Raw genomic sequence first — 12,944 nt, forward strand, 5'->3', positions numbered from 1 at the left:
CTTTGTCATTTACTCATAGAATATATCCAAGTACAGTATAGTAGGTTAGAATTAAACATACCAATGAGCTAGAAAACTGTAGAATATAGGGATGAATGCTTATACCTAGAAGTGCAAAATACAAGGTCTATCTTAAACAATGATAAGTGCTATAAACAATAAGTGCTAGAGTTTGTTAAAAAGAATAAATAATGTCCTACAACAAGTATTAAATTAGTCAGTCAATCAGGGAGCAGTGTCAGTTGTCCTTTAAATATTCTGCAAATGGATGGGTCTTCTGTCTGCGTTTGAAAACTGCAAGGGACTCTGCTGTCCGGACAGCAAGCGGGAGTTCATTCCACCATCTTGGAGCCAGGACAGAAAATAGTCTCGATGCTTGTCGTCCATGAGACCTGAAGCAAGGTATTTCAAGCCGAGCCGTACTTTAGGTTCAAAGTACTCAAGGTACAGATCAGGTAAGTAAAAATGCAGCTGACCTTTTTCCATGTTTGTCTGGGGTTTGACTATTTATTTATTGACCTTTTAAGCCTGGAAGCACAATTACTGTAAAAACAAATTCATAATAGACAGCTCTACTGAGTACCATATCAATTAATAAAACCATTTATAAAAAACTGCACTCTTGCCATGCACTAGCTTTACACTGCACTAGAGGTTCACATTTAAGTCATACCACTAGATCACACTTAGACCATAGGATCAAACGTAGACAATATATTCATGTCACATCTGTGTTTCTCTCTTCACTTGTCCTCTCGCTTTTGCAGTATCTCCAAAATAATATTTAGCAATTTCCATAGCAAAGGTAGCTAAATTGCAAGTATGATCATTTTTCATCTCCCATGGGTAGGGTACCATGTGCATTTTGTCCAGCAGAGGCATTAAATGTAAAGCAAGTAATAATCTGCCTGTATTACTACTGCAAATAGTTAAATGTAAGGCTTATGTTTTTGTATGTAGTTGTCAGTTGCAGCAGTTTATGTCTGTAATAATTTTATCTTGTGAGTTTCTGATTGTGAAGTTGCTGGGTATACAACCCAGCACAGCCATATAAGTAACATCTCTAGCCACATACTATTATATACAAAACATCCAAAATATGCTAGCGCTAGATGACACTAGGAAATTAGTAAATGCTTTCATAACCTCTAAACCTCTAAAATCCTGTTTACACTAGCTTTCTGTCAAGTTCCTCTATGGCTTCAAAGTGAGGCTTAAAGGCTTTAATGGTTGAGCTTCTGCCTGTCTTCCACTGTCTTGAAGCATTACGGCCTGTCTAGATCACTATGCTCAGCTGAAGCAGGTCTGCTGTAAATCTCTTGGATTGCACATGTTAATGTGATGTCCTTGATATCATTGAAAATGATGCACTAACCATACTCTTGAGTTGACATTATCAACAAGACACTTGAACTCACATAGTCCTTCTTTTCCTGGGTAAATATCTACCAGGTTTAACCAGTATTTTTAGTCAATATAAGATTGGCTCTTAACTTAATAATGCCTGTTCTCAGTTATGCATTTCTTGATTTAAGTAGAACTTTCCAATAACTGTAACCTAAACACATTCCACAATTACCAACCATCTGAAATAACATGAAACATTAGTTCTCTTTACTTGGTGAATGCTCATATTTCTTCAGGTGACTAGGCTTTCTAACAGTTCTTTGTGAATGTTGCAATGGCATCCCACAACCCTAAGTATCAGTACTCTCACTGATGCTTATGGATTGTCCTTTGGATTGGATTGTCCAATTTGGAACATCAAAGTCCATGGCACAGTCCTTTGTACAGGATAGTTCCGTTTCTGGTCCTGTAACAGTCTTAAGATACATCAGTCTCTGCGTCAGAGTGTCTGGCAGAACAATTCTGTCTGACATGCCAACCTCTGAGATGAGGCTTACTTCACACCCAGCCAGTAGCTGATCCACATGTGTTCTCCTCACTCAGACTTTGTAGGATACAGGAGTTGTCAATTCCTCTCTGACTACATTTAGGACCATGACTGAAATTCCTTGCATTACCACAATGAATCTCCAAATGGTAAAGGATTCATTGCAAACAGACCATTATGGGTACTAATGTTGACATAGTGCTTTGATTCCTCATCTAAATTAACTTGTTTATAACATGACTTAAACCTAACTCAGTGAACGTTTCACCACCTTCTCAAACAGATCCTCAGTTTTGGAACTGGGTATTGCAATAATTTGGATATTCTAAGGCTAGGCTGAAAATCTCTATAGTCAAGCATTTTATTAAATGCTTCCCATCTTAGGTAAAGGTATAGATCTTGGGGTCCATAGACATTGAGAGTTATGGTAAACTGAGATGTTATGATGCTGTCACTTGACATCTTTGGTGTCACTCAAGTTTGTTGACTAAAAGCAGCAGAGTGCTGATGCCCTCATGCTTGTGCTTTTTTCTGGCTCTATCCTTTTACCTGTGCTGCCGGAGTCTTTGCACATTCTAGTTCTCTAATTGACACATCTTTGTACTTGGACATGCATAATAATGTTTTCTCTCTTTCTACCAAGGTAAACCTACTGCTGATGTCATGTTGTTACTGAGCCTCAACCTATCCACCACCCCTTCACACCACCAAACTATTTCTCTGTTGTCCTTGCCAGGAGTTCTTGTGCAAGATGGGTTTCAGACACACATACACCATTGAATCCAAACTAGGACTTCTAGAAAAATTGCTTTTTTCTTTATTTTTATCATTATTCTTTTCTTTCACTACTTATTTTGTTCTTTATTGTTTATATTGTTGCTATTGTAGTGTATGTCAGCAAGTAGAGGATTGGCCCGTTGTCGTCCAGATGAGAATACGCCCCACTTTGAGTCTTGGTTCCTCTCAAGGTTTCTTCTTTCTGAGTTTTTTTTTTTTTTTTTGCCATTGTCACCCTTGGCTTGTTCACTAGGGGCTTGGACTCAGACATGTGTAAAGCTACTTTGTGACAATAGCTGTTGTAAAAAGCGCTATATAGATAAATTTGACTTTGACCTTGACCGTGATAGTTTGTAATCTGAACAATTCATACAGAATTTGCAGGTTTCAAAACTGGAAAGAGAGGTGCCCATTCAGGCCATTCAGAGAATTTCACAGACTATAAAATGTTATCTTTACAAGACTACCTAACTCTGTTTATACTTTCTGCTTTATTTAGCAGGAATCTGAGCTCAGTTTGAAAACTTTGCAACTGCTTCATTCTCCACATGTGTTTTCGCTGGCGGACCATACCATGTTCCTAATCAATCTTGAATACAGTATCATGAAATCAAAGTACTTTCTGCAAAGTAGGTGCAGTTTCGGCAATCTGGTTTAAGGCATACCAGTCCACAGCCAAGTCTTTGATCCATTCTGAACCCAACGGATTTGGACCCTTTCCTGATACTACTGCTACCGGTAGCTGTAGAAGCATTAGGTGCCCCTAGGATTTCAACTGTCCTGTAAAATTCATAGTTACCATTATTCTTTTAATGATTTGGCATAGTCTTTCAGAGAATATTAGGAATGAATTCTCTATAGGTGACTTTAAATCCAGATTAAAAGCACATTGGTTCATGTTTGGTAGTAGTTTTCATTGTCTGCTAGAGAGTCTCCCCACAATATGTCATCTGGCCAGACAGCCTTTGAAATCTATGAAGAGCTGGGAGTCGCAGCTGGTGCTCTGAACCTCTCAAGCTCTGAACAGGAAATGAAAGCGAGAGGACAGAACCCACTTAACTCAAAGTGCCCTAAAAATGTTTAAAGGGACTATGGCAAGATGCTCTTTGGGTCCCAAATACTAGCTGGAGTAAAACATGAACCCAATTGGCTATAGCAAACATAAAAGCAAGGTTTTTATCATTATTTTTTATTAATTAGCCAAGACTAAACCCAGGAAACATGAGTTATTCAAGACATAAAAAGAAGCAAACCTTAAGGCATTCCATCACACAGCAGCCTGTACAGGTCCAAACCAGGCTTGAATTAAAATTTCTAAAAATATGCAGAATGCAATATAGACATTGCATTAGAGCTGGACCACATTATGAATGGTATGCAAATAGAACATTTGCCACACAGGTAATTTCTTCTTAGTTGCTAAACTGTAGTTGAGCCACAGCATAGTTCATTTAGTATGTCATTAAAAAAAGACACATTTGGGTCTGAAGACAAAATAAATCACCTTTTCAGCTTCATGTAAAGTTCAGCATTTGCTAAAACAGTTTGTTAGGCATCTCCAAGTCAAACAGTTAGCTTTAAAATGTTGTTCTATCCATAATGTCTTAATGAATAATCCAGCCAGCAATGAGGTGAAGTGTACTGGTTCATCATTAATGGAGTGGGACATAGTACACTATGATCCAGCTGTGTCCAAATGGCAGTTTTTAGCATAAATTGATGGTGTGCACAATTTATTATCAATTATTATCCATGTCTAAGAGGAAGTTTTAAATGGCAAATGCTAAATTCTCTGACAAGTGCAAAACTGGTGGCATTAAATTACCCAGGGAATAGAAAAAAAGTGATAACTCCCTTTTCAAGAAGTGTGATTCATTTTCACTAAACTGCCCTCCGCAGACCCTCATACAGGGCACCAGTTTGGCCTGCTTCAAAGGCTCTAGCACTCAGACATGGCTTGCTTTCCTCTCAAGGTGCCGATTGGCCCCTTCACATGATAATAAACAAGCTTTTCACTTTATCACTTGAAGACAGTGTGAAAAGGAGCAGGGAGAGTGGGACAGCGCCTACACTGGCATTGCTTGAGGGCTTTAATAGGACCAGGTGTTGTTTATAGAATGAGACATGTGGAGCTTCTTTGGCTTTTTTTTTTTGGTTCAAGTTGTGTTGCCAGCGTGGTTCTAATGGTGGATTTCAGCATGTATGCATTGCAAGCATTCGCGTGCAAATGAGTTTCATTTCCCATTCGAGTGCATCCAGCCTCTAACGGTGAAAAAAGCCAAATCCTGCCTTCATGAAATTTGACTGAAAGCAGGTCATTAATATGAACAAAATGTTATTTAGACAGTGTGGTCCAGAAAATGGCAACAACAATTGTGTCATTGACGAGTCTGGCAAATGTCAGCGCTGCACACAGGAAACATGGGCCAGCAGAAGAGTCAGATAAGTAACCTCAAAATCATTCCACTTCAGGTGTAGCATTTGGGAAACAGTTTTCATTCGTTAAAAAAAAACCAAAAAAAAAAACATGTATTTTATATTCTACAGGCGGAATATGTCCTGATTATATAGGAGTAAGTGTGAATCCTAACTATGGACACTGTAGTATGTGTAGTCACAGTATATGACAAGGGTATAAAAAAATAGCAGCTTTGTGCAATGTGTTGAACCCATTGACAGAAAAGTTTAACAATCGGATGAAGCAGCAGTAAAAAGTGGTTTAAAATCTTTACACAATAGGATATATTAAATATATGGAGTGTGTAATAAATATGATAATATTTTACACAAAAATAGCAGAGTCCTTAGTGACAATACAGTTATAACAATGCTTTGTGAAATATTAAAATATGCCCAAATGTGACAGAAAGTAGACAAGAGGCAGTCCATGAATGTCTGTGAGGTTACTAATGTGAATGGAGGCATGAGTGAAAGAGTGGGAGTGGGAGTGATGACTGGATTATTGTCTATTTAGGATCCTGATGGCCTGTAGGTAGAAATTGCTATTCAACCTCCTGATTCTGAATTGAATGCCTCAATACTGTCTGTCGGATGACAGTTTGGTACACAATCCATGTGCTGGGTGACTGCAGTCTGTGGTGATTTTGTGAGCCTTCCTTAAACATTGCATGTGGAAGGTGTCCTATTTAGGCTGGGAGTTTGTTGCCAGTGATAAGTTCAGCTGTTCTCACGAGTTCAGCTGCTCTCTCTCTGGTTGTGGAGGGAGCAGCTGTCAAACTAAACAGTGATGCCCCAAGTTAGGATACCCTCTATGGTGCACTGAAAGAAGTTGTGGTCAGAAGGAAGGAATTGATGAGGGTTTGACTAGCTGCTCAAATCACTTCATGATTGCATAGATCAGGTTCATAGGGCAGCAGTCATTTGGACATGTGACTGCAAGCTTCATGGGGACAGGGACTATGGCGGGCTTCTTAAAGCATGTAGAATTAACAGACTGTCTCTGGACCTCCTACTGCACCTGTACCCTCTAGCAGGCCTGATCTGGCATACTCAAATAAATCACTTGATAGCATTGAATATTCTTAAAGATTTCTGTCTGTCAATACCGCCTCCAGCTGATGGACACATGCTTTGAACAGATGGCCATGGACACCATCAGGACCAAGTGCCTTGCTTGAGTCAACAATTCTGAAGGTTCTGAAAACATTAAGCACAGAGATTGTGATTGCACAGCTGTCATAGTCTACCAGAACTTTCAAGGCAGGGGAGGTGTTGTTTGTCTGAAATCCAACATAGAATGAGTTTAGTTAATCTTGTAGTCAGATAGTCCCATACAACAGATTTTCACACTTTGTCTGTGATAGAGTGCAAGCCATTCCACATGTGCTTGAAGTTAGACCATTGGTACTTTGACAAAATCTTGTTCCTACAGCATCTCTTTGCTGTTTTAATTGTCCTTTGAAGGTCAAACCTGGCTTTTCTGTATGCCAACAGGTCTCTGAAGTTGTAGACTAAAGTTTGAGCCCTGATATCAACACTGACCCAGGATTTCTGGTTTGGGAAGAATGTGATACCAATTTTTGGAACAATGCTGTCATGTTGATACTGATGTAATTGGCTACAAAGTCTGTACCTGCATTAATGTCTGTGTCTGCTGCCTGTCAGAAAATCTGCTAATCTGTGGATTGGAAACAGTCCTGAAGTGAGAAGATAGCCTCCTCACTCCATTGACAGACTGACCTGAGAACCGTGTTTTTTTACCGCAATTTTTCTTTTCTGTATGCAGGCCGAAGAAGAATGGGTGTGATCAGTTTTGCCAAAGGTAGGCTGGGGGAGGGGTTTTAGTTGTCTTTTAGTGCCATACGGGGGTACAGTATGGGGGGGAAGTGGTAGGATGATTCTAAGTGCCTGTGACTGACAGGTTCCCTAAAAAAATCCTAAGAACATAAGTTTTTTTTCATTGGGGCCCAGTGCGATATCTTTTCATGGGGGCCAAAATCCCTGGTGTCACCCCTGGTGCAGTATAACAGTAATCCAGCATTTGATCAGCCTGAGTGAGTAAAATAATGTACTGTATGTATTTGAGCAGAAACATTTTCAGATTTGCTATGTTGAAATCCAGTGTGTGGATACAGTGTTTGCATACAGTGTTTGCAGTTTTCTAGACCATTAATAGTATTAGTGCATAACCTAAGTCTGCTTGAGGTGGGAAGTACTTTAAAGCAAGAAAACACATTCTCACCACTCCTGAGATATTTAAACCGAAGTAAATGTAGGCACAGCAAGATAGAGGCTCGATTTGTCCAATTCACTAAAAGTGAATAATGATGTAGGACACATGAGTTGATAACAAAGCACAGACACCCAACAATCAGTCAAACATAACAATACTTTAGCAAATGGACAGTAATGCTTTGGTATTTCATTTTAAGAAACAACCACCACTGACTCTGTTGACTTACTCTTCTCTGAGAATCCTCATTAAAAGTCATATTTCACAAGCTTGGGAGTCTAAACAAATTTATACTAAACAACAGAGAAATCCCACCCACAATCCCACATTCTTTTTAATGTGTACTCTAAACCAAGCCCTGGAGCAATCCCCAGTCTCAAGCCATGCAGGAGAATTTCAAATTTCAGTCAAAGCTCAACAGGAGAAGTGACAATTTAAAAAACTAATCCCTTATTTTAATGCACAGAGTGGACCTTCTTAGTCAAACATCACAAATAATGAATGACGCATGTAAAGAGCACCACCCCTGTAGCAGTGAGGGAATGAGTGACTGAAGAAAAAGAAACTAATTGTAAAACAGGACTGAGTGAACATCAAGCTTGGGCTGTACTTATTATCCATTATAACCATTTATTAATTCTCCAGTGGTGTACATCATGCCAATAACCACTGTTATGGCAGAAACATGTAGTCATTTCACTGACACATATGCTCATCCACATGTGTGCATGCACGCAGAAATGCACATTTGTACACACACCCGCTAAAATCTTGCTTGAAAGGAACCGTGTCTTAATTATTGTTTTTATTGACAGAGGGGCTTCTGGTCTCAGGTAATCTATTTATTTCCTCTCTTTAATTAAGTAATTGAAAAGGCTGCCAACAGCAAAAAAAAAAAAGCTCAAACCCCTGCTAAATAATAAATAATAAGTTGCTGCCCTGCCAACAAAATGGCTGCAAGATTATGTGTATGAGAAAGAACTGAGAATAGCCTAGTGAAAAAAGAGCCTCTTCAAAACTGGCATTAGGGTATAGTTCAACCAAGCTATGCTAATGTGGCTAAAAGCAAATAAAAGTTGGAAGTGCTGCTAGTGAACATGCCAATTGTCGAAGGTTGAAGGTCTCGCTTCCATGCAGTGTTAGCATGAGCGGTCTGGATAAATTTTTTTATGTCGAACCCACAAAATTTAAATGTAGCAGAATAAGAACACATAAAACAAACAATGATGCCTACAATTTAATGAAAGCACACATAGTAGCCATTTGATTAAAAAACTTACATCTCACTTCATTTGTTGTGTAATTTTTCTATTTTGTTTTGTTGAAGAAAGTGATGATGAATATGATCTCAAGCCTTGAGTGCTGCCCACAGGGCTATTTGTGTCCAACTTGGGACATTTTTGCTTAGCTATACAACCTACAACAACTCAAAATCCCAAAAATCATTTGGTAGTAGCAGGTCATTGTGTTTGCTAACCCATAAGCTGACCCTCAAGATGGCTTTGGTCAATATAGCGTATACCTTTTTTTTTCTTTTTGTACAACAATAGCCATTTAAATATACTGCAGCAAACAGTCACCCATCTAAAACATCTTCTCTTGGTGCGTGGGTGATGTCCTGCATTATGTGGTGTAGTTCTCAGCAATTATCCTAGGGGAATCACCTCAACCAAGTCTCGCCAGTTTGTTCAATATTCGAAAGGAGAGGAGGCCCACTCTCAGCCCCCCACTGATCCAGCCAGAACAGCTTAATTACCAAACACCGCATTTACTCTTCCCATGAATAGCACGAAACACCATTTAGCACTGGTGGTTATATCTGGCCGTGCTTTGGGGGTAAATTGTTAGCACAGTGTATCATTCCTGTATCAACATCATACCAGATTTTGGAAATGAGTTCATGCAACAAATTGCTGCTATTGTATTAAAGATGAACACTATATGCAATAATGGCGGCTTTTCACACTGAGCTAAAGATCAAGCATGTATGAGTTTAGCCAAACACTGCAAAGAGAAACTACTGAAATATGAGAAACTACTGGACTATGACATAGGGAAAGTTGTGGAGAACCAAAGGTGAAAAGGTGAAAATGACCTGGATGAATAAGAACTGATTAAGAAACATCAGTGAACTATCAGAAATAAGAAGCAAGCTGAAAGTCATGTATGGACCAAGTCATATCTATCCTAAGTCATATCAATGTTAAAGTTATATTAATCTCAGATCATATCTATACAAAAATCCTATCATAAGTCATAACCTACTAAAGGCTCTTGGTAAGCATGTTCAAGGTCTCCCTTCCCCCACCACAAACCAGACTCAGCTTAACATGTAAGATCCAACCTGATACTGACTCACACAAACCACCAACTGGAGGGAGTAAATGTGAGGGTCCCAACTGAGTGATCCTAATGAAATCACTCACGCACAGCCTCAGAGAGTCCCTTTTCTCGGAAGGCCAAGACAGTGCCAGCACTGGAGCCGTATCCATGGCAACTACCGAGCCGGTAAAATTCCAGTGTATTTGCCAACTGACTGTTGCTTAATACTTCATTGGTGTTTAAAATATCTCTTTTTTTCCCCCAAAGGCAAGACCTTTATTTTCTTTGAAATTCAAAATATTAATTTTAAGTGCTTTGTCAGCACAACACTATCAGCTGTGATTCATGAAGGTCGTTTGTGGCATACTGATTGAAGATATAGCACTTGTTCTGAAGACCAAGTGAAGCAAAATTTGAGCACTGCAGATGCCAAGATCACACCAGGGAATTGTGAAAGTTAAGTTCTGAAGCAAACATGAAAAATTCATTGAGACATCACTCAGAGGTTAAAACACAATCATGCACATCACAATGAATCTTTTTCACATTATTTTTCTTATACAAAAATTTATTGAAAAGGATAAGTTCCTTTAATAGGATGCATTTAATTCCCTTACTCCCTCTAACACTGTCTTTGTGTGTTGTATAAAAAGAAATTACAGAAGTAAATGTATGCTTGCATCTTTAATCAAGAAACATTTATTTAAAAGATTCAGAAAGGAGTCCATTACATTTCCTACCAGTACAATTAAGCTTTAATATTACAAATAACACTGACTTCTTTCCATTACAAAGCTTGGTAATGAAAATGGATTAGATATGAAAAATCCAACCTGCATATTAACCAATAACTATAAGGACCTGCAAGGTCATATTACTGAAAGATCCAGCAAGGCTTCACCTGATGACATCGCCTCCCAGTACAGACTTATCTACCATTAAAATGTTCATTATTATGTCGCAAGTGAGGGTTAGCTCTGTTTATTTAGTAAATTATGTCAACCCCTGAGAGCCAAAATCAGTGGGAAATCCCTCCCAGACCACTACAAATAAAAACTTAACTACTGTAAATATTTGTAAAGAGCAGCTGCAATGATACTTCATATGAATCATAGCTCCACTGTCAGATAAACCATGTTAGTACATCGAGATAAAGAAGTTTGCCATCACACTGCCTCTTGGAGAAGTGAAAAGACCAGGGAGAAAGGTGAGGAAAAAGCCAAAAAACTTCTCCTAAAGAGAAGACGCGTGAGGCTGAAGTAGCCTACCTTGGGTCAGGGTGCCGGTGAGGAACCTGTAGAAGTACCGGGCCACTTTGGTCAGCTGCCGCTTGCACCTTTTCCTACAGTGGCTCATCGTGGCTTGTCGGGGGTCAGACAGTCGTTGGGTGGATGCCCGGGGGGAGGGGAGGGGGGAAAAAGAAACTTGGGAAGAGGGGAGGTGTGAAATCGTGGCCGCCGCTGCCTTCTCGTGCTCTCCTCTAGTCGCTCTTCTTCTCCTCCTCCTCTTCCTCCTGTCTCTCGCTGTATCTCTCTTGCGCTTCTCCGACCTTTTCTCTGCTCCACCTGTGGGGTGCTTGCTGTCGGGCACGGCTGAGACGCTACCTCCTCCCTCCTGCCTTTCCAGCGCGTGTGAAAGCCCTTCCCACTGGCTCTGCCTGCTCTGCCGGCGGGGGAAAGCGACGCACCAGCACACGTTTGGTACTACTACGAGTTGCCGGTGCACATTTTTTTCCCTCAGTCGCGTGCTCACCCCCCACCCCCACCTCCCGCACCCCTTTAATCCTCCTTTCTCTTCTGTGTTTGCGTGCAGTGAACAGCTTGAATGCAGGTTGTCTGTTGTAGCAGAGAAGCGTGAAATTGGGGGGGGGGGTTGATGGTGGAAGCAGCCAGGGGGCTCGAAACTGAACAGTGTAATTAGAAATAGCTTCTTGCACGTGTCACATTGGCCTCAGGAGAGCTGTGGAGGAGAAGGCTGGCTTTGAGCCTGTCCTCACTGTAGAAAGTGTGTGTGTGTGTGTGTGTCACACGAGGATAGTACAGGACATAAGTTCACCTTAGAAGGACAGGAAAACAAAGTACTAGACCCCTCTCCTTTTTTTATCTTCTGTTCTCTTCTCAGATGTTTCCTCTGTTTCTTCTGTCTTCATTCCCTTTCTAAACAAAAGTTATCAGATTGGTTGAGGTCAGATGAGTTGCAAAAGCAAATACAAATTCCTGCAACTGAATGACTGGGGGCTTTGAGGAACCTGGTTCAAATGGAGGAATGGAGGCAATGGAGGAAGATAGATCTCCATGTGGTGGTGGTGGTGGGGGGGGCGTGGGGGGGGGCTCTTCAGGGTGTAGAGTCCACTGGGAGCTGGAGAGAAGTTGCTGGTTGGGGGGTGGCTTTTACTCTGGTTCAAGGAGAACCAACACTGCAGTCAACATCATTTCATCCCTACTGCTTATGAGCTCCTAGGCAGCTCGTTCCATGGACACATATAAACACACACACACACACACACACACACACACACACACACATACGTACACACACACTGTGTCTCGTGCATTGTTTTACTACACAGAACATGCACGCTGCTGGCTTGTTTGCTCTGCTACACTCTCTCATTTCATTTGTTTTCCCAGAGAATTGATCTGTGATAAGTAAAGCTCTCTCTCTCTCTCTCTCTCTCTCTCTCTCTCTCTCTCTCTCTCTCTCACCAACCGCTCACCTACTTTGCTGAATGCTGTGAATTATAAGTGATTACAGTTGCCCAGGCAACCATGGATTCTGTAGATTTTCTGTCAGTCAATCACATGTGCCTGCAGCCACACTTTCTTTTTACTCTCTCTGATCAAACCAAAACAAACAAGCTCCACTGGATCTCTGTGTGCTGTGTACGGAACATGACTCTTACTCCATGTTTGTGAGATGAGGATTGGCATCAATAAAGAACAATTGGCAAAATGACCCACAGACATATATGGTCATTCCTGCAAACAAAAATCTCTCTACTAAATCTCCTCAGGAGACATATATCAAAAGTCTTCTCCATGTAAAACCAGAAAGCCCAGATGCTCTGATCTTATGTAACGTGAGCAGGTTAGTAAGATTGCAACTAATCAGGGACGCATGGCATGTCAATATGTCCCAATAGCAGTGGCGAGGAAAAATAAACACAGCCAGGTGTCTACACACACTTGAGGCATTAATGAGGCTCGCTTGGATTCCCCTTCATTCCTCCACTGGCATCTGTATGAAGGTCTTGATGTG

The 12,944-nt window shown here is 40.5% G+C and overlaps 1 protein-coding gene across 4 annotated transcripts in view; it reads right to left on the bottom strand.

The window, feature by feature from the left end:
• The window catches only part of LOC113590661 (Kv channel-interacting protein 2), a 134,950-nt gene that overhangs the window by 56,236 nt on the left and 65,770 nt on the right, over positions 1 to 12,944 (bottom strand). For 2 of the 4 annotated variants that reach the window (XM_035529792.1, XM_035529795.1), the window contains exon 1: positions 10,955 to 11,380. The exons of the other annotated variants lie outside the window; for them this stretch is intronic. In XM_035529792.1, the coding sequence (XP_035385685.1) occupies positions 10,955 to 11,042 (88 nt within the window). In that variant the 5' untranslated portion in view covers positions 11,043 to 11,380. Of the gene's footprint in view, positions 1 to 10,954; positions 11,381 to 12,944 lie in introns of those variants that run through there. 4 annotated transcript variants of the gene reach the window in all.

Source organism: Electrophorus electricus, chromosome 9, assembly GCF_013358815.1.
Source record: "Electrophorus electricus isolate fEleEle1 chromosome 9, fEleEle1.pri, whole genome shotgun sequence".
Taxonomy (NCBI): domain Eukaryota; kingdom Metazoa; phylum Chordata; class Actinopteri; order Gymnotiformes; family Gymnotidae; genus Electrophorus; species Electrophorus electricus.